Raw genomic sequence first — 20888 nt, forward strand, 5'->3', positions numbered from 1 at the left:
CCTGAAAATCCCGCACCGAGACCCTGAACAGGACCGTAAGGCGACGTTTGCCGCCATTTTGTAAAAGAAAAGTGCATATAATAAAATAAAATAGCAACAAGAACAACAAAAGCCAGTGGCACAAAACATACAGCGAAACACACGGGGAAGGAGCAATATCCATGGCGTACACAAAAAACGGCATTAAAACGAGGAAAAGACAACGGGGGAAAAACGAAGACTGCAATACCCTTTTCATTGGGCTAAAGAGCACATCGGGGTCACTAAATAGAGGAGAATGTTTTGTTTAAGGAAGTTCATGTTTTAAAGGGATCTTTAAACATAGATGACGTATTCAAATATATCTCCAAAAAGTTATTATAAAGAAATATACGATTTCTCTTGATATTTAAAGAAAGAGGCAATCGGGGTCACCAAAAATTAAAAGTATAGCCAGTTAAGCTGAAATGGAGGTAAGAAATATAATTTGGGGTCAACCTTCTCGCATATCTATCCTTACAGCAAAGTCCATATACCCCCCTATTCGAGCAGAGACCTCTACGATTCTGGAGGCTAAGTCAGAAGGCACTGAAAATGGACGCCTGTGATTTGGCTTTCTTTGTGGATATGTGTATGTGCGTATGTGTATGTGTGTGTGTTGGGGGAAAAGTGGAAAATGGAAAATGGCGAACGAATGAAAATGTCGCCGAGCGAGCATCGTAAAAAATTATGCCGAAAGTAAAGGTTCCCATCTCCCTCCCATATGTGTGTGTGTGTGAGGTGGGGCCCAACCAAATTGCGTTCTTATGGCACTTTAGTGGCAAAATCAAATTAGAATTTATGGAAAGTCGTTGTCCAATCATAAATGTGGCGCCCCGTCATATAGTAGGAATAGCAATGGCCCCCCCTAGCCCACTCTCCCATTGAATAGCCATAAGCATGGAAGAGACGACTTTCCTTTTTTTCCCTTAGTGCTAAATGACCTTTACTATGGTGGCCAAGTCGCACTAGTACTTTTGCAAAAGATTTTTAGTTTGCATCGTAAATTTTTACAGCCATTTATAGGCAGGCGGCTCAGTGGAGGTCGGGGGAGTGGATTAGTGGCTTGTAATGTGCGCCATCTGTTGGAACGATGCGAAGCGATGCCACTTGAGGGCATTACTCATGCCACATTTGGCCGGATTCAAGTGCTTAGCGTGTTAATTTGCACCAGTTCTAGATCCGACTTGAGGGGGGATGCGACCACCCGACCGACCGACTATCTTCTGCACGAATATAACTATAATACGAGGGTTGCTCGAATCGCCTTTGCCTGCGGCACCGTGTTAAGCCCTCGCAATTGCCATTTGATTGAGTGATGCGTCAGTTGGTTGTTCCATCCAGCGATGCGCATTAACTAACAACAACGAAAACATCGGGGGAGGATGAGACTTATAGAGAGGGTGGTGGTGCATTATCACTAGTACTTCAGTGTGTCTCTCTCTCCTCTCTCTGACGAGCATTAAATTAACTGTAACTGGCACTGCACTTTACACATTTTACATATGTCGCCTACAACCCAAACAGAACTTCATCTTGGTGGGTGGTGGTTCGCTCCCCCCCCACTCTTAATATTCCCCTAGAGAGGTAGCATGCCCGAAAACTGGGAAACGGGGAACGAAAAAAACAACAAGGCAAAAATCAAAGCGAATGCACTCAAACGAATGCCTCAGCCTCGAGCCTGTGTGTAGGTAATTCAATAGCCAAAAGGCCTTCCCAGTACCCAGTACCCGGTTTCCAGTCCCCCAGTCCCATCTCCCGTTTGGGTCTTTGACATGCGGCAATGGCTGGACAGGCACTCATCAAACTTTTGACATGCAGCTCATCCAGAAACAAGGGACTGGGGCTGCAAACCGATAGAGGGAGAGGGAGAGAGCTGTTGAGGCTGTCGCTGCTGCTGCTGCTGCGCCTTTTTGCATGCAAAATGTCAGCGCATATGTCAGAATTTTGCATATGACCTCTTCGGGTTATGTTCGGCGAGGGTCTGCACCAAAGTTTGGACAGGAATTACAAGAAGGTGGTAGATCTTTGGGAAACAGTAGGCTCGGGAGATAGGGCTCTACCTATATTACAACACTTTGAAGAACCTGCTCGGCTTCAGAACCGAATGCAGTCTCTGGCCGAGGCTACTCTCTCACAAAGAGAGGATTCTGAGTACCCTCTTCCTTACCCTCTCATTCTCTTCGTAAAACATCGTTGCTTTCGTACTTCTTCCTTCACTTATCTGCCCATATATACATTATTATAGTTCCCTATAGCCTTGTACACTTTCTATCCTCCCAAAAACTTCTCGTTCAGCCCTCGCAAATCTATTTTTTCCGGAAAAATCCTGCCCTGTATGACCAAATGCATTTTGATGCAAATCTACAGCGAAGTTTTGGGCTACACTTCTTTTGAGGCTACCACTCTCTGACCCTTGCCCTGTCCATAGGCACACCCCCTCTCCTCTCTCCAGTGCAGCACTCTCAGTGTGCCCAAATCCTGGGTGTGTGCGGGGGTTGGGCTCCTGCTGCTCTGATGTCTTTGTAACTGTAATTGATGCTGACTTTTTGACAGTTTGAATGTCGAAGCGAGCGAACAGATGAGCAACGAAAACTGAAAACGAAACGAAACGAAAAACTGAAGCTCCAGTTGACTGCAGGACCTCTTCTCACTCGAAGGCAAATGACAGCTCTGATTAGTTGTGTGACAGTTTTGTGATTTGAATTCAATTATGACATGCAAAGGACTGCAGGTGGTTGTTGTCTCTGGGGCTGCAATTGGGACAGCAAAAATGTACAGGAAAAACGAAAGGAAATTCGAGGCAGCCCTGCCAGCAGGGAGGGCCTGCCCTAAGATCAATAAAAACACACCGTTAAGAGTCAATATTTTGATTTTGAACGTCGAACGGCGTTGGGGGTTAAACAAAAGGAGCGTCGCACTAAGCAAATAGGAAACTTTTCTCCGACCGAACAACAAAAGCCTGAACACAAGAGACAGAGCCGTATAGCCGTTGTATTCCCTCTATGACGCTCCGGTCCTTTGTGGAAAAGAATCAACAGAAAGCAGGGAAAAGGAGCAAACAGTGGGGAGGAGGGGGCGATGGAGATGGAAAAGTGACGGGGGAAATACTGAAATCGGATATTAAATGCCGCACAGAAAAAACACAAAAAGAAAAACAAACAAAGGGAAAAGGGAATGAGCAAAAAGGGTGGGATAACTAAATAGGGAATAGGGATGCACTGGAAGAAAATTAATATATAATGGTGCTATTGATTGTGATTCTGGTTTGCTTAAGATTTACTTTAGATGTTCCCTCAAGTGAGGTGGAAACGCAGAAAACTCGCCCCAAACTGCTAAGCCACACTGGGAGAGGAAAAGAGAAACATAGCGTGTGGAAGAGCTAAGAGAGTCACGAGAAACCTTTTTCAAAATTATTCACTACCAAAATGTTGCAAAAAGAAATTTAAAATAATTTTTTATATTTTAATCAATTTTTTAAATTAACTCTTCTTTAATGTTGATTTAATTTTTTTAATAATAGTTTGATTTGAGAATATCAGGAATTTTAAATAATTATATTTGTTTATATTTTAAATTAATTTTTTTTTTAATTTTTTTAAACCAGGTATTACTCATTTTGTTCCTGTGTAATGAACGCCAAGGCTAGTAAGAGAGTCGAGAAACAGATACTGCTACAGCAGGAGAGGACTATCGATAGAATAGTGGGATAAGGACATGACTATAGCCAGAATAGGAGATAGTTATCCTTCAGAACAGCAGGGGAAGAGACAGAGAGAGCAGGCCAACAAAGGCTGTGGCATGAAATTAATACATTTGACCAGATGATAGGAGAGTCCGACAGGGCAGGCCTTGGGAGGAGATGGTTGCTTGACTGTCCTGTTTTAAGGTCTAAATAGTTTCACTAATATGTCGATGGTAAAATAAAACCCACAGACACGTGTGGGAGGCAGTGGCCTCGTAATTGAGCCCAAAGTTTTATCCACAACCACACAATGTCAATTGTAAAGTGCACACACAAACAGGATGTGGATGTGGATGTGCATGTGGCTGTGGCTGTAGCTGTAGCTGTAGCTGTGGACTGGGGATGTGGCTGCCAAGGATATGTAAGCCCCAAAGTCTTCTACTTGGCCATAACTCCAAATTGGCCATTCGATATGGTTACTTAAAGGGTAATTAAATTAACTGCCGCACAGCAGTGGCCCAGAGTACGAAAACACAGGCAGTAAATGCAGCAGTAACAGCAGCAGTGGCAGCAACAGCAGCCGCCTCGCCAGGGTGTCCTCGTTGACATCCTTCCAAACAGGAGGCAAGGCACAGCAGACAAACAAAAGGAACACGCGGCAGGATAAAATATATCTAGATTTCTTTTCCATATATTGTACGTGGAATATGCATATTTCATTATGACTGGAAACATTAGGGGTTGCGCATAGAAGGGGTTCCGGTTTTGGGTTTCGGTTTTCGTTTTTGGTTTGGGTTTGGGTTTGGGTTCTCCTCGGGGTGTTTGCTTTATCGCGTGCCAAATCATCGTTATGATTGCAGGGCTCTCTCCTCAGACAACAGCGTTGCCTTTTTTTATGGGATTGATGATCACATCATGATTAAAATATATTTACTGCTCATTTTTTATGCGCCAAGAGGGGGTCTAATGATTGTGTTGATTAATTATGAATCAATTACATTGTAAAAAGATAGCCCCAGATAGATGCTCCTATCTGTTTCTCCGATGGGAAGGTGGCAAAAAGTGTAGCAAATCAAATTTGTTACGGTCTGAGGGTACCATTTACATGAGCATGAATTATTGTTTGAGAGGAATTTTGAATTATATGTGATATGATTTGATTAATGATTGCCAAGACCATGAAAAATGTCTTTGCTGTGCGATAATTTTTATAGAAAACAAATTATGGAACGAAAATAGGTAGATCTTACATGATTAAATGACAATCTTCTGGTATTTCAAATTAATTAATTTTTTCTAAATGTATTAAAAATGTACCTAAATCATAAAGGATATCTTATCTTATCTATCATAAGCTTAATACATTTATAAAGACAACAATTTTGAATTATTTTAAATTTAATTTGTCATCTTTAAAAACACTGAAAACTCTTTCTTATTCAAAAGTTGGAAAAAAAGAGGAAAATTAAAATTTAAGAATAAATTATATGTTTCTATGCCATATTAATGGTAAAAACCTTCCTTCCTTACCCTACCTTTCTGTGCTTCATTAATTAATGAATATATATTCCCAAACAATTGTTTAATAAAAATATGAAAAATCAAAGTTGTACGCTCAAAAGTTGCAGTACCTTTACTCCCCATGGTAAGAAACCCAACAAAAAGCAATAGCTTTTCCCCGAAAGCAAGAAGTTTCCTTGAAGTTCCTCTATCCCAACTGTTTGATTCGATTACACAGCGCTCTTCTAGTGCAAAACTTTATTCAAATAAAAAACAAAAATTGGGAAGCAACTCCCAAGGTCCAAGGAGGACCCCAGTCCTGTGGCTCTCCCAAGAAACCTGACCAATTAAAAGTAAACAAAAATTTAATTATGCATCTCACAAAAAGCTGCACGTAGAAGAGGCAGAACAGGAACAAGAAAAGAAAGCTGCAATTGAATTAGGGAGTGGAAGAAGCCGGAGATGGAGATGGAGAAAGCTACAAAACATTTCACCAATGTGGCCAGACTTCTAAAAAGAAAATGGAAGTGGAGCAGAGAGCGGGGAGCGGGCAGAAGATGGCGGACCATTCAAGTGCGGCGAATTGAATTTCTCATTCAACCAAAGCCAAAAAATGAAGGTGCCACAGAGACAGAGACGGAGAGCGAGTGAGACAGCCGGTAGATGAATGTGCGGGGGTGGTTTTGCCCAGCCCCCCACCACCCCCTCCACACCCAAAAAATTATAGTCAAAAGGAAATTTGATTTTGCAAACTCATGGACACAGACACACACCCACACAGCTGCAGTGTTGTGCTCTTGTAATTGAATTGAGCGCCGAAAAGCGCGCTACGAAAAATGGCACAAGGAGCAGAAGCAGGACGAAAAGGAGCCGGAGAACGCGGGGAAGCAGCAGAACCACAAAAGGCTGTAAAGAACAGAAGCACACACACACACACACACATAAAAAACCCACAATGGCCAGGGCTAATAAAATAAACGAAAAGCCTTTGTAAGCAAATTGAAAATATAAACAAACGAAAATTGATAAAGAACAGCAGAAAAAAGGCAAAACACAAAACGTAACCAACATAAAAAAAATGGAATAAAGGCATACAAAAAAAAGTAACCAACAAAAAAAATGAAAGAATAAAAAACTGCACAGAGAAAAGCTAGAAAAAGGCAAAAAATTGGTCAGAGCCACAGCACAAACACACCCACACACACACCCACACAACAAAAGCATAAACAAAAGCCTCGGACACACATACACATACATAGAGCGGAAAAAAGACAACACAAAATGGTCGAAAAAAACCAAACAACAAACAAAAGCCAATTCACAATTGAAAAATGCATAACAACAAAGTTCTCCTCTTCTATATGCGAGTATAACAATGAAAGGAGAACGAACACACACACACACACACCCACATAGAAACCAATTTATACGAAAATAAACAAAATGGCTGCTATAAAGGGGGGTGCCAGGAGGTGGGCGGTGGTGTGGATAGGGACTACAATAACAACAATTCGATTAAAACTTTTGCCCACTGAAATGAGCGCAAATTAAAGAAAAACAAGAATGGGTGTGCTAGAGAATGGGGAGTAACAGATAAGGATACCCTTTTGCAGATATAATCATATGGTACAGAAAATATATAGAAATAGGGGTATGATATAGAAGATATAAATGAGTAAGCTCAAGATATACGTTTCAAAGCATTAGATATTATATTAAATTAACAGTTTTCAATACTCGTTAAGACAAGTCCTATAATTCCCATTATGAGATATTATTAAAAATATAGCAGAAATATAAAAAACTATAGTTTGTAAAATTGAATTAAAATATTTTTAAGCAAGTGTTTTCTTGATAAATTATTAATTGCATTATGGATACTTTTCGTTAATTTTCGCTGTTAATTTGGCCTGAAATATATTCAAAAACAACCATGTTTTCTTCGACTATGTACCTCCGACTAGTGTTCACTTTAGAACCCCCTGATGTACTGCCCTAATCTTCAGAATTATGACTTGCATTCAGAGTAAATCAAAAATAAGATCCAAGGGAAAGTTTCAGGCGGATAGCTTTAAAATTTATGGAGCAGTTTTCATCTTCCAAATCCAAAAGTACATACATATAATAAAGCGAGAAAGCAGCGCAACAGAAATAACTGGGAGTTCGATATTAAAGTTTCATTTTGAAATTAAAGCCAGCAAAAAGCAGCAGTAGAAGCAGCAGTAGAAGCAGCAGCAGAAGCAACCGAAAGGCAGTCCCATAAAAAGTGTTTCAGAGTGTTGAAAGCACAACAACAATCGTTACTGGCTACACGGCCATACATATATCCTCTAGATGTGTGTATCCTTCGGAGTGTATATCCTTTCTCGGTCCGACTTTCCTGGCCGTTACGTTTGACGTAGCGACAACGATTAACGTTGCGGCTAAACGCAAAGGGAGGCGGCAGCGCAGCGCAGCGCACGCTCTGCCGCGACAGCGTGGCGTGTGTCTGTGTGTGTGTGTGCGCGCATGCCATCCCACTCGCACAGCGGCGGTGACACGCCCCTCGCACGCTGGAAGGCAAGCGAGAATGGGATGGCACCATGGCACACACCCCCCGTATAGCTAGCCCTCTCTAGCGCGCACACATTTTCGAACTGGATTTTCGAAATGGTGAAATTTCCCCTCTTCTTCCAGAAGTTAACTTGTAGTTTGGGAACTTTACTGTTTTGTGTGGCTCTTGTTGTTGTTGCACTCACTTGATGAGGTCCGGTAGGCGTTCCGGCACTTTGGGGTGGGAGTCCTTCTTCAGATAGGTCGAGGAGAGCGCCTCCGTGCAGGCCAGCATTAGCTCGGTGGATAACTCGACCGGATGTTGTGGTGATTTTTCTTCGGGAAACTGCGGGCAAAAGGCAAAAGAAAATCGAAAGAAAAAAAAGTTAAAAGAGAGATTCGAACAAATTAAAAATAAATTCGAGTACACAATTGTTGCATGCTTTTTTCGGTTGACCGAAAGGGGAGTCAAAGACGAGGAAGAGGAGGAGCAGAAGAGCTCGGGCGGATGTCAAGTGAAATTTCTCGTTTCGTGTTTAAATTAATTAACAATTTAAACGGCAACAAACAACATTCAAAAAGAAAGACGGAAAGACAGAGAGAGAGAGGGAGAGACATCCCACATCCATCAAAATGTTAATTGATGTTTCTACTTCGCGCTATCTCTTTCTCTCTCTCTCTGCATTTATCGCGACTCCTCCCTCCTCACTCACGCATTCTCCACCAACAGAACAGTTACTGTTAACTTTTTCATTCTGTTGCGCCTTCTTCTTGCTCTTCATCCTCTTATTCTTCATTACATGACAAGCGGCGCGCGCGCTGATCCATCAAACAAAAGGTGAGAGGCAGGAGGCAGGAGGTGGGCACGGTGGGAAGAGGATTGTGATTGTTCAGAGAGGAGAAGGGGACGTGGAGTGCGGGAGAGAGGGGTAGGAGGAGGCCCAGAGGTGAGCGACAATAAACACGAGCCAAAAAGGAACTCCACAAAGTGCGATGCGCAGTAAAAATTTTGATACCCTCTATGCAGGCGGTATGACGATTTTCCAGAGAAGTTTTCAAATGGATAAGATCGAAAAGTCCTATATAATTTTGAAGAATTAAGGATATTTTAGCAATGCACAGAGGGAAGCAAATAGAATATGGAATTTTCTGAATAATCGCAGAAGCCGAACCTAATTCTTCAGTTCTAAGAAATACTTTTGGAGGGATCCCTAGTTATTCTACAGCAAGCAACCACTGTGAGAAAAACCAAATCATATAAATGTCTTGGAAACTGTCTCTCAAGAGATACATTTTTAAGAAAATAAAATTAACATTTATCTATATTTATCACCAAGCCCAGGGAAAATCTCATCACTATCTTTAAGCAAATTCGATCGCAATCTAATGACTGCATCAGAAATTTTCGTATTTTCGAGGGTATGTAATCTTCGACACCCAAATCTACACTTCACTTCTTGTTATAGAATAAAATATACAACAAAAATTAATGAAAAAATATACGAAAAATAAGCAGAGGTGAAGAGCAACGTTTATTGGGTGGGAGAGTGGTTTTTTATGCCATTTAACGATTGATTTAACAGCAGCCGCAAAATATATAAACATTTTACACGCTGACAAATTGGCCAGGAAGGGAACACCAGAGAGAGCCAGAGATAGAGAGAGAAAGAGAGGGTACAGGGCTGGGGGCGGAGGTCCACAGGGTACACAGACCTAGTGCTTAAAAATTGATAGGCCAAGCCGACAGCCCCAAGGCCCGTATCGTGCCGCACCGTCCCGGCGGCCAGTAAATAAAATTCAAATAAAAATGCCAAACAAACAAAAGGCAGCGCCAAATAAAAGCGTCAAAGAAATGGCAAATAAACAACACGATCCAAACGAGCCAGCGGACAGAAGAGCGGCAGAGAGCGGACAGGGGACGGGGGACGGGCAGCGGGAAACGGGGCAAAAACAAAAGTCGAAATAAAACATAAACTTTAAACAAATGGTAGGGGCATACGAGAGACAAGCAGGAAGGGAAGCGATGACTAGGGAATGCCCTAACTTTACTAAAATACATCCCAGGAACACAAACAAGGACGGACAAACCACTCTTAAAATTCTAAAACCAATTGCTAACTATAAACAGGTTCTTAATCTGACTTATTATTATTTCTTAATTATTATTATAAGGCCTTATTGCACTACGGACATATACAGATATTTTTTGCCGGCCAGTAGGGTTATATGGAAGTTCTAAGTATTAACTATAGTTAATCAAAAAAGATTAATATTGTAGGAAACCGAAATGGTTACCATAGTATAATAGAGAAGTCGTAGAGTGAAGTACCTATAACCTACATTTACTTAAACTCAAGGTCTTTAAGCATTACGTTTTTATAAAGATTCATTATTCCTACGAAAGCCTTAGGTGGCGACAGCACAAAGTCAAAAGTCAAATCCGAAAATAGTTCAAAATACATTGCCATAATGTTGTCTTATAACTAAAATAACTAATTATTTTACATGCCACACATCTTGAACCTTTATAATACGCGAAAACCCATCACAAGCTGGCTGAAAATTCCTCGAGACCCTTTGCTATGCCGGGTTATGGCGTTTTCCATAGGTTAAAGACAGACAGAGAGACATAAACGCGGCCAAGTGTTAAGTGGCTCCTGGGAAGGACTATAACGCGAGCCAAGTACGAGGATATATATATATACGATATGTATGGGGTATATGGGCGGACTCATGACGAGGCCTGGGGAATTGCCAGTTGCCAACTTCTTGCCTGTCTCCGACTCCTCCCTGCAACAGCGACTGTCTGGCGACACGTTTATTGGTGTGGAGCGGCACCAACTCTCGAAAAGTTTCTTTTGTATTGTGTGGGGGATTACCTGCAGGCTCTTGTTGATGGCATCGAGCAGAGCAGTTATGGAATTACCCAGCAGACCGTGACGGGCTATCTGGGGACACAAGGAGCAGGAAGTCCTATAGAGCTGCACCGCCAGATGGACGGATCTGAAAGGGAACAAAGGATTATTCTCTGCCAAAGGAAGTATTTCGGAGGGACACTGACTTGATGGAGACCTCTGAGTTCGGCTTGAGGCCCTCGCTAATCACATGGTTGGTCAATATGCCCAGGGCATCCATGCAGAGGAAGGCCTGAAAATCGAATGTCTGTGCCTTGGGCAGGATGCGCAGCAGGTTGCCCAGGGCCCTGTCCATTCCCTGAGGTCCACCGCCCTTGACGATCATATTCAGAATCTTTGGCACTGCGCTGTCGCGCCTGACGAAGGCTGGTGTGGGTTCCATGTTCTCCAAATATTCAGCGGCACTGAAAGCACAAGAGACAGAGCTATTATCCGTTGAATCCCTTGGAAAAATGCGTTATAGAACTCACTTTTGACTCATTCTCTGCTTTAACTTTTTCATTTTCTTCTTGTAGCTGCGTGAATGACCCCCTGTTCCGCCCACATCGGAGCGAGTGGAGGACATATCCCCATCCTCGGTGTTGCTGGTATGGTTGAGTGCCTCATCCGTTTCCTCGTGGTCGCCACGCCCATCCTCTGGCTGCCGCGTGGGCATGGTTAGCTCCTGGGCCCTCTGGCGTATATGCTCAATGTTCTCCTCGTGACGGCGGGCCGACTCGACCTGTTTCTGTTGTATTTTCCTCTGCAACTCCTCTGTGGTCTGCTGCTGCTGGACCTGAAGCGCCAACAGACGCTCCTCCCGATCGCGGGCCTTCTCGCGAGCCAACGCCTGACGCTGGCGCTCTTTTTGCTCCTGCATTTTACCAATACGCTGCTCTTTCTCCAGTCGTGTTTCGTTCATCTTCTCCAGCTTCAGCAGGCGCTCTTTTTCCAGCGCCTGACGACGTCTTTCGACGGCCGCTTCTTTGGCCAGCTTCTCGTCCACCCGCTTCTGGCGTTCCTGTTCGAGCTCTTGGAGTCTGCCTTCGATTTCCTTGGAGGATTCGATCAAGTCCAGTCGCTTGTTCTGGGCTTCCATGTTCTTGATAAAGTTGATCTCCTTCAGCTTCTTGTCCTCGTCGTGCGCTTTGACGATGATTTGCTTGAGATAGTTCTCTCGATTCTCGGCTGCGCGCTGTAGGCGGCCCTGCATCTTCATGCGCTTGTCCTCTATCAGCTGCTTCTTGGCCGCCTTTACATCCTCGACGCGATCAAAGAGCTGCTGCAGCTTGGCCGCCTTTTCCTGCTGCAGGACAACCCGCTTCTGATGGGCTCGAGCCTGCTTGGCCTGGTACTTTTTGAGGGTCTCCTGCAGGGAGCGACGGCGTGATGGCGACGACAGCTTCTGGTGCAGCTCCTGGGCACGGCCCGGATGACGGGCCACATAGGCCTGCAAGGTGGCCAGGGCCTCGGCGCGCTCGTTCCACGACATGTCCGAAAGCAGGGCCTGATAGCGCAGCTCCAGACTGGCATTCTCATCATCGCTCATTGTCACAAAGACTGCAGCGTCATCGGTGCCCATGAGATCCTCCTGTTCCAGATCCAACTGCACCTCGCAGTCCGTTTCATCTGTTTCTGTGTCCACATCGATCTCCGTTTGCTCCAGTTCCCGTATCTGCCGCTCTAGAGACTCCTGCTCTTCCACCAGGATGCGCTCGTCGCGCTCCTCTTCGTTGTCGTCCGTGTTCTGCTCATCGTTCTCATCGCAGGCACTCAGCGTGTTGGCCTCCGGCTTGAGGAAACCATTGGGCAGCTTACAGCGGGCAATGCTCTCGTACAGCTCCCCAATGGTCTTGGAAAACTCGCAGTTTGTCTGTATCTTGATGTCGATTTTGTGGTGTTCATCGTTGGAGACTGCAAAGGAAAAAGAGGCAACTTTTAATATACGCTAAAACTCTCTCCAAGACTCTGATCTGCTCACGTTCCACAACGGTATCCACGGACGTGCTGGAGCCATCGTCCTGGTCATGCTCCTTTTGCTGCTGCTTCCGCAGCGCATTCTTCTCGCTGCGCATGTACTCCTTGTGCAGCGATGTCATCTTGAGTCCCGTGAGATCCGACTTCTGTCTTTTGATGGTGGAGGTGCGTGCGGCCACATAGACGGTGGCCGTTGCCGGGAGGCTGCTGCGCGCGCCACATGCAGAGGCGGCCTTATCCTGGTGCTTCTCCGGCTTTTCTGGTTTCCTTGCGGGCGCTTTCAGAGGCGGAAAAGAGTTTACTTTCGCTTTGGCATTCTTGATTTCTGGTCGCGTGCCTCCTGCTGCAGTCATACTCGTTTTGGCTGCTGCTCCCTTGCCCTTGGATGCCTCTGTGGTGGCAGTTGCTGTCTTTGCGGTTTGCGGAATGGGTTTTTTTGCTTTTGCCTTCTGCTGCTGCTGCTGCTGTTGTTGCTTCTCCATGTCCTCCTTCTCGCGTTGCTGCTCGTTGAGAAGCGCCAGCGTGGGCAGGCTCGCATAGCCCGTGGGCTGATTGAATCGATTCGACCAGTGCATGCTGCTCCTTCGGCGATTCTTCACCGTCAGCCACCCATCGTTGGCATCGGCCTTCTGCTGCAGCTGCTTGGGCTCGGAATGTCTATCCTCCATCTTAAGAGTGCTACGCGAGCTACTGAGCTGCTCATTGCTGGCCTTGAGGGTCGACGTGGAGCTGCCTATGTCCTCGCGGCTGCTCACCTTCGAGCTCCCCGCATTCCGTCGCTGGTTTGCGATCAGTGTGATGGTCGACCGCTTGGGCAGGGCCTTGGAGAGCGGAGCACCCACATGTGCATTGCCATTTGCCTTTCCATTCATATCCAGCATCGTGCGGGAACGGGCCGACAGCCTGGAGGCCACATTGTTGGGCGGACCATAGCATTCGGTTTTGCTAGAGGGTCGTGGCGGTGGCTGGACCACATTGCGTCCAGTTTTAGCTGCGATCGGAGCTGCTTTGACTCCCCGACGAAGGCCATTTACGCCGGGAGCGGGAGCGGGAGCAGCAGCAGGAGCAGGTGCTGCTTTTGTGGCACTGTTTATAGGTTTCACTGGCACCGCAGCAGCCTTGGCATTCAGTGTTCCAGCTGCCGGAGCACTCACCCCCTTCTTCACCGGGCGATTAAGCACACTAGAGTACTTCAGGGGACTGTTCTGGACCGTGTGTCCACCCGTGGCGGTGGCTGGCCCCGGGAGCTGGGGTTTCTTGAACAGCTCCGCCACTGGCTTCACCACTGTGCTGGGCGGTGTGGGCTCTTTGTTGGCCTGCTCGGCTAGGAGTGCATTCTCCATAAGCTCCAGCGAGGCCACTGTCATCTGCAGGGCTGTGGGTTCCACCACTTTTGGTGGGGCTTGTGACTGAGCCTCTTCTGGTTCTGGTTCTGTTTTGGCAGCTTCTGCTGGAATGGCTTGTTCTTTTGCGGCAGCTCCTTCGATTTCAATGGCGGCTGCTGCTTCGATTTCAGTGGCTGCTCCTTCGATTTCAATGGCGGCTGCTTCCTCGATTTCAACTGCAACTGCTTCTTCGATTTCAGCGGCGACTGCTTCTTCGATTTCAGCGGCGGCTGCTTCTTCGATTTCAGCTGCTTCTGCCTCCGCTTTGGCTGCCGCTTCACGTTCCGCTGCCTCACGCTGCTCTGCATCCAGGCGCATCTTTTCGCGCACATCGGCCAACGTGAGATGCGGGTCCTCCAGATCCGTCTGTGAGTATTGATTGTTCAGCTGCAGATATGTTTTGTCGCCGCTCAAATCCAAAGGTCCTTCGGCTGGCGCCTCCATGGGGTCCGACTGGGCCGATCCCTGGGTGGCGCGCTTGTTGCTGGCAAACAGCTCGCGGACATTCAGACGCATGGCACCTCGTGGCATTTGATCGTAGGCGCGCAGCAGTTTCTTAGGCGACACATGGCCATCGTAGCAGGGCGATGTCTTGCCCGACTGGCAGCCGCCAAACAAAGCCGGGCTCGATTTGCCCGAATTATTCGGACTGCATAGGCTCTTGGTGCGCACTCGCGGCAAGGGATTGCTTTTGCGCACCTCCCAGGCCAGACTTTGAGGGCGCTGCTGCAGCGGACGCGAGTCGTAGTCCCAGGAGACCTTGAACCACTCGCTGAGGGCCTTGAAATCCCGCACATAATTCTCCAGCACCAGGATCGTCTCCTGGCAGCTGGATATATTCTCGTAGCATTCGACGGTCTGGTAGATCTCGTTAACAGCCCGCTGCAGATTGCCGAAAAGCAATGCCCAGTAGCGGGCCTGCAGCTCAGATTTTTTGTCTCGCCCAGTGGAGGCGCTACGCACGCGTGGTCCCGAAACGGTGTGCTCTGTGGTCTTCATCCGTACCGATGGCGATGTGGGCGACTGGCAGCTCTTGGGGGTTCCAAGGGGCGACTTTGTTGGGGCCATCGGTGGCTTACGGTAGCCTGAAAGAGAGAACATTTAGTTTTCAAGAGTACAAATCGAAAAGATTCTACCTACAGTCACCGTTTATAATGACGCCTCCGCTTGTTGTGTCGCCGCCTACGCTGGCCAGGGAATTTGTAGATGTCTCGTCGCAAAACTGGTAGACTAGCAGATTCTTAGCCTCGCGCCCCTCGCGGCTCAATACCTCTCTCATTTCCATTGTGTTTTCGACGAGTTCTGTTGCCAAAAGCAGCGCAGCTGGCGCCTCGGCACGTCCCACACAGCGGACCTGCAGCTGTTCACGCAAATTTTCGTTTCGTCTACCCCAACAGGTTAGAGGCGCCTCTGCGCGGTGGCCAGTGCCAGTGAGTTTTTAATTGATTATTCCTTACTTTTTGTTGCAGAATTTGTTGTCTTTCTGTTGTTCTCGCCGAGTGCTGCTGCAATATTTCGCAATGACAGCAGCAAGCAGCATCTTTGTTTCACAGGCGGCGGCCGACAACGAGGCTGGCGCTCATGCTATACGGCACTTTTTTCTCAATTTATCGAATTACACACTGTCCCCACGCACAACACAGTGTTTTCGACCTAGATTTACTGTGATGACTTTTAATTTTTAAAAATTTTTAAAACCAAGAATTTACAGCCAGCTGAGCCCCACTTATCGATAAAATATATCGTCCGACCGTCCGAAATATACCGAAACATACCGACTCATTTAAAAAATATACTGATGAATTGATAGTACTTCTACATATTCCTCGTTTTTGATCTTCCGTCGAATATTACCAGCTATATATCACATTTAGCCATGCCCACATAGTTTTATACGATTAATGAATAAATTTTCTACACAATTGGTTAGTTTTTAGTCCTTGCTTTTAGTGTATTTTAACAAAAACAAGGCATAAACAAAGTAGTTCAAAAAAAAAATTCGCAATGTTGTTGGTATTTAAAGACGTGATGCGTGTATAGCCCTTTGTACACCCTATTTCGCTAATTTTGTATGAAGATCAAACGTAATTTATTAAAACCTTTTCTCAAATTGATATTCTTTAGACATATTCAAGTACATTATAAGTATCTTGTATATATATATAGAGATCCTGATACCTACTGAGCCTTGGAAGACAAACATTTTCTCAATTCTATAACATTCATTTCCCCCAGGGTATGTGTGCATGGAATTAGCAACATGTTTGTGTATGGAAGCGGACTCATTGTTGCAATAGCGAAACTGCGGCGAATCGGGTATTGCCTATATTTCAAGCTATATAGATTTGCCCACTTAGCTTTATCCCATAGATAAATGCATTTTCTACAAGATTGCTTCTTTTAATTACCTTTATGTATTTTATTTTGACCAAAAAACGGTTTTCAAGTAAATGTTGCCGCAATTTTTGTGTATGGAATGCGCAACATTTGTGTATGGAATGCGCAACATTTGTGTATGGAATGAGACTCATTGTTGCTAAAGCGAACTGGGGCGAACTGCGGCGAATTCAAATTTTCTCATATTCTTCCGTTGAATAATACTATTTATATAGAACATTTAGTCATGCCCACTCAATTTTGTACGATTGATGAATCAATTCTATACATGATTGGCCTATTCGAAATACTTGCATTTATTGGATTTCTTTATAACATCGAAAATAAAATTAATAGATTGATGAAATTGACAAAAATACCATGGGAGCGCGGCGAAAACCAGTATTTCTACAGTATGACCCTCAGAACAGCACCGAAATATACGGTCTCATTTGAAAAATATACCGAGTGGAGCGCGCCAAATCGAACTTTTTTGAATGTGAGCGACCAGGATTTAAATGTTGTCAACCGGGCCTTTATCTATGCCCACATAATTTTATACGATTAATGAATCAATTTTCTACACAATTGGTTAGTTTTTAGTCCTTGCTTTTATTGAATTTTGACTAAAACACGGTTTTCAAGTAAATGTTGCCGCAACATTGTGTATGGAATGGGACTCATTGTTGCTAAATCGAACTGCGGCGAATTCAAATTCGATTCAAAAAACGACCAATTCCTCATATTCTTTGTTCCGTTGAATAATACTATCTAAATGAAACATTTAGCCATGCCCACTCAATTTTGTACGATTGATGAATCAATTAAATTAATAAACGACAAAAAAACCATTTAGCACTTTAGTGCTAGTTTTTTAAAACACCACATCGGAGCGCGGCGAAAACCAGTTTCTACAGTATGACCCTCAGAACGGCACCGAAATACAAAATATACCGAGTGGTGCGCGCCAAAGCGAACTTTTTTGAATGTGAGCGACAAGGATTTAAATGTTGTCAACCGGGCCATTACCGATTCAACAAATACGATTCCCTCAATTTTGTTCTTCCGTCGAATATTCCCAGCTAAATAGAATATTTATCTTTGCCCACATAATTTTATACTATTGTCGAATCAATTTTCTACTTGACTGGTTTGTTTTAAATACTAGCTTTTGTTGCAGTTTGCGTAAAAAAAAGTTTTAGCGAAGGTCAAATAAATAAAACGTAAAAGAAAAATCGTTCCAATTGCTCAATTTCTTTATTCCGTTGAATAATGCTGTGGAAAAATTACAAACATTTTCTTAGTTCTATAACATCCATTTCCCCCCGTTTCAAGTTCTGTTTTCGATGCTATCGACTGGACACGAGGGGTGCGCGCGAAATATACATTTTTTGAATGGGAAGGATGTGCTTAAATTTGCCGATACATTTGAGCGCTTTTTCCGTTAATTTACACGAAATAGTCTTTTGCGCCCTAGAATTCGTGATTAGTGATTTTAAAAGGGTTTGCGGAATGTTATTCCCTCCCAAAAAGTTCTAGGAAAATGGAAATCCCAGTATGCATTGTATCTCTAATTTTAATTCAGAAAGGCAACAGCTCCGCTCCGCTCCAAAGTATTGTAAGTAAATTTCCAAATTTCATTGAAAATCCACGCTACTCCTTCATGATGCAGCAGGACGAAAGCATGGACGTCTACTCCCACTCCAATGAAAATGTCTGCACCACGACTGAAGATGATTCGTGGCGCAACAGTTGGAAGAAGCAAAGGAATTCGAGCTGCGATTCAGGATTCGGCACAGACACAGAGGACTGGAGGAAGGAGCTCACTGGCTGTGTACCTGGATGGCCGACTACGTGGCAGAGAGTACCTGAAAGTTCCATGGCGCAGGAGCGCCACCAGATGAAGAAAGTCTGGCCCGCTCATGTGATAGAAGCGGAGCTGGTGGCCCAAAGCATGCTTTACCCCAGGAAGCCCCAAAGTCCCGTCTCGTCCTATAGCGCGTTTGATGCTATTCCTTTCCAGTGGGTGGAGATTACTGGCTTTCCATGGGATGCCACCGAGCAGATCCTCAAGGCGTTCCACTCCGTAGGAACCATCTTGAAGAAGCGTCCAATTCGGCACGGCATCCAGCTGCAGTACGCCTTTACAGTGGAGGCCTGCCGAGCTCTGGATTTCAATTTCGTTACCATCTGCAGCTACAAAGTGCGGGTGAACCGCTTGCTCGACGATCCAGAGGAGCGGGGTAGGCATCGGGGTATGCCGCTGTATTCCTATTGCTGGCAGAATCCGCAGTATCCGAAGTTCTGCTTCAGTGAGCGGCTACGCTGCTATCAACAGCAGACCAACAGGAACTGCAGACCGTACAAGGACGCCTATCAGGGGAGCCGATTGTGGGGCTGTGTCGCTTACTGCTTCACGATTTTGATTTGCTTTCTCTTCTACTGCCTGGGGTACTTGTGGCGCTCCTTCGATAACTACATGTCGCGGAAGGCTGTCCGAAACGACACCCACCCCGGCGCCGGCTACCACTGTGAGCTCGTGAACAACAGCGTCCAATACATAAAATGATCTAGGCCATTGCATTATTGCATTGCACTATTATATTTTTTTAAATCTGCAAAATATTATTCTATTATTTGCTTCCGAAAAAGGTAATTTGTGTGTTATGTGTCTCTTAATTATGAAAATAGCGAGGTCTCTGGATCCATCTGATCACCCCCGCAAGAGCTTTTCGGCCCACTATTACCTGTGCACCCAACAGCTGGCGAGGGAGACGGCTGCCGGCTGCAACAACCTTCGGGCCACCTCTACTTTTGACCCATTCGTACCGTGGGGGCTGCTGCTGAACTGCGCAGTCAGCGCTCAGACCCACTCCGATGGAGCGTTTCCATTCTCCCAATTAATAGAATGGTTTTCTCTTCCAAGTGAACTTACATTTTGCTTTATATTTAGTTGTTACAGTATTAGCATTAGTTGACTGCATTTGAACTCACTGTTTTGAGTACTTGTATTCACGTTGTCTGTTTTATATTTCAGCATACGTTATATTTGCGGCTTTGAATGAGTACAATACTCGAGTTAGCCAACACTCATCTCGGTTTCGAATTCAACTGTTCACCGAAAACCCAATTGGAGAATCGCCAATCAGAAAACTCACTTGAGCTACACAATTTCGATTCATGGACTCTAAATAACAGGCTCGCAGCAAAAGCAGAGCGGCGCTCTTTGAGATTTCGTTTTCGTTTCGTTGCGTTCCGTTTCGCCTGAGTGTGAATTTCATTTCATCGTGCATGTGTGTGTGTGTGTGTTTGTTTTTGGTTTTGTATGAGTCGGCGCTCTCTTTGCTCATTTGTTTCGTTGTTGCTATTGCTGGTGGTGGTGCCGGTGCCGGTGCCTGTGTGTGTGTGAGGGAGAGGGAAAAGTTTGTTTCGAAAGAGCTTTGCCTCCACACTCTTTGCACTGAAGGAAAATTGATATTACTTGGCGATCCAAGAAAAAAACAATAAAATAAATACTTGATGTAGCGAAAGGTATATTTACATGTACTTTACATAGATATTATTATTGCGTTGTGTATGAGGGCAGGTGAGCAATTTCGAACAGTGCATAACCAATGAGCATGCATATCATATTTTTGAGCTATTAAATTGCGACCTGTAGATACATACATACATATGTATGAGCTTTTGAGCTTCTTACTGGTATCCCTCATTTCCAGCCTATTCATAGAGTGGGTTTGTTTGCTTTGAGTGGAGCACCATTTAGACAATTGAGTGAGGTGGTGAGTGGTGGCAATCCACAGACTCCACTTGACCCCGTTCGAGTGCATTTTTTGTTACCTTCGTTGAGTTCAGGCGACAGGATAGCAGCAACTCAGACAGAGCCAAGCGGAACTGCCAAAAATTCAACTCGTCATGACCTCTCTCTGGCATTAGCTCTACCTCTCTCTCTCTATCTGCATCTCTCTCACATACAATGGGCTTCTCTGAGTGAGTGCGAGATGGCAAGACCTTATGGGGTTCAGTGAGTGAGACGCCTGGAAGCATGAAAAAATCCTTGAACATATTGATGAACCAGGAGTGCAGTAGTCAGAGCTGCATCATGAGTTTCAAATAACTGGAATAACTGCTGCCAAGTCAAAGTCAATGGCACATTATCCGCAATGGGAGCAGGGGAACCACTGCAGAGCAGAGCAGAGCAGAGGAACGGAACGGAACGGATGGGCCATGGACCGACCATTAGAAGAGGCGGATGAGGGAGGCACCGCAGCGGAGGAAGTGGCTCGAGTTGAGTCTGGCCTCTGCTTAGACATTCCTTGCAGCTCCCTCAAGGCCGCACAGTAGGCCTTGCAATTGAGCTTACTCAAATGTTGGTATATGTATGTGGCTTTATTTTTGTTGAATTTCCCGTTAAAAGTGTTGCAAAATCAAACAAAAATACATACAATGTCGTAAGGTTTTAGATTTTTTTTAAGTTCGCATTGAAAGTACTTTCCCTTCTTTCCAAAAATGATTGGTTTC

General features: G+C 45.0%; 2 protein-coding genes across 3 annotated transcripts in view; one reads left to right on the forward strand and one right to left on the reverse strand.

Annotated features, from left to right (window-relative positions):
- Window positions 1-15726, reverse strand: part of ssp3 (short spindle 3) — a 32151-nt gene extending 16425 nt beyond the window's left edge. Inside the window, exons 1-6 of the mRNA XM_001356459.4 lie at window positions 15132-15726; window positions 12611-15076; window positions 11121-12543; window positions 10797-11054; window positions 10615-10738; window positions 7942-8081 (exon numbers count right to left, since the gene is read on the reverse strand). Of these exons, the coding sequence (XP_001356495.4) occupies window positions 7942-8081; window positions 10615-10738; window positions 10797-11054; window positions 11121-12543; window positions 12611-15076; window positions 15132-15276 (4556 nt within the window). The 5' untranslated portion in view covers window positions 15277-15726. The remainder of the gene's footprint in view (window positions 1-7941; window positions 8082-10614; window positions 10739-10796; window positions 11055-11120; window positions 12544-12610; window positions 15077-15131) is intronic.
- A 2153-nt stretch (window positions 15727-17879) lies between these two features.
- LOC6902852 (uncharacterized) lies at window positions 17880-18990 on the forward strand. 2 transcript variants are annotated; one of them, XM_002132552.3, is made up of 2 exons: window positions 17880-17985; window positions 18040-18990. In XM_002132552.3, the coding sequence occupies exons 1-2, from the start codon at window positions 17911-17913 to the stop codon at window positions 18934-18936; spliced, it is 972 nt and encodes a 323-aa protein (XP_002132588.3). In that variant the 5' UTR covers window positions 17880-17910; the 3' UTR covers window positions 18937-18990. The 2 variants fall into 2 exon arrangements, with proteins under 2 accessions (XP_002132588.3, XP_015035876.2); XM_015180390.2 differs by having other exon boundaries at window positions 17886-17985; window positions 18043-18990.
- The last annotated feature ends 1898 nt before the right edge of the window (window positions 18991-20888 follow it).

This window comes from Drosophila pseudoobscura, chromosome 4 (assembly GCF_009870125.1).
Source record: "Drosophila pseudoobscura strain MV-25-SWS-2005 chromosome 4, UCI_Dpse_MV25, whole genome shotgun sequence".
NCBI lineage: Eukaryota > Metazoa > Arthropoda > Insecta > Diptera > Drosophilidae > Drosophila > Drosophila pseudoobscura.

Excerpts from the sequence above, each read along its gene's own strand:
- LOC6902852 (XM_002132552.3), top strand. The coding sequence starts at position 17,911 with ATGGAAATCCCAGTATGCATTGTATCTCTAATTTTAATTCAGAAAGGC. Across the intron at positions 17,986-18,039 it reads CCGCTCCGCTCCAAAGTATT|CAGGACGAAAGCATGGACGT; the intron begins GTAAGTAAATTT and ends TTCATGATGCAG.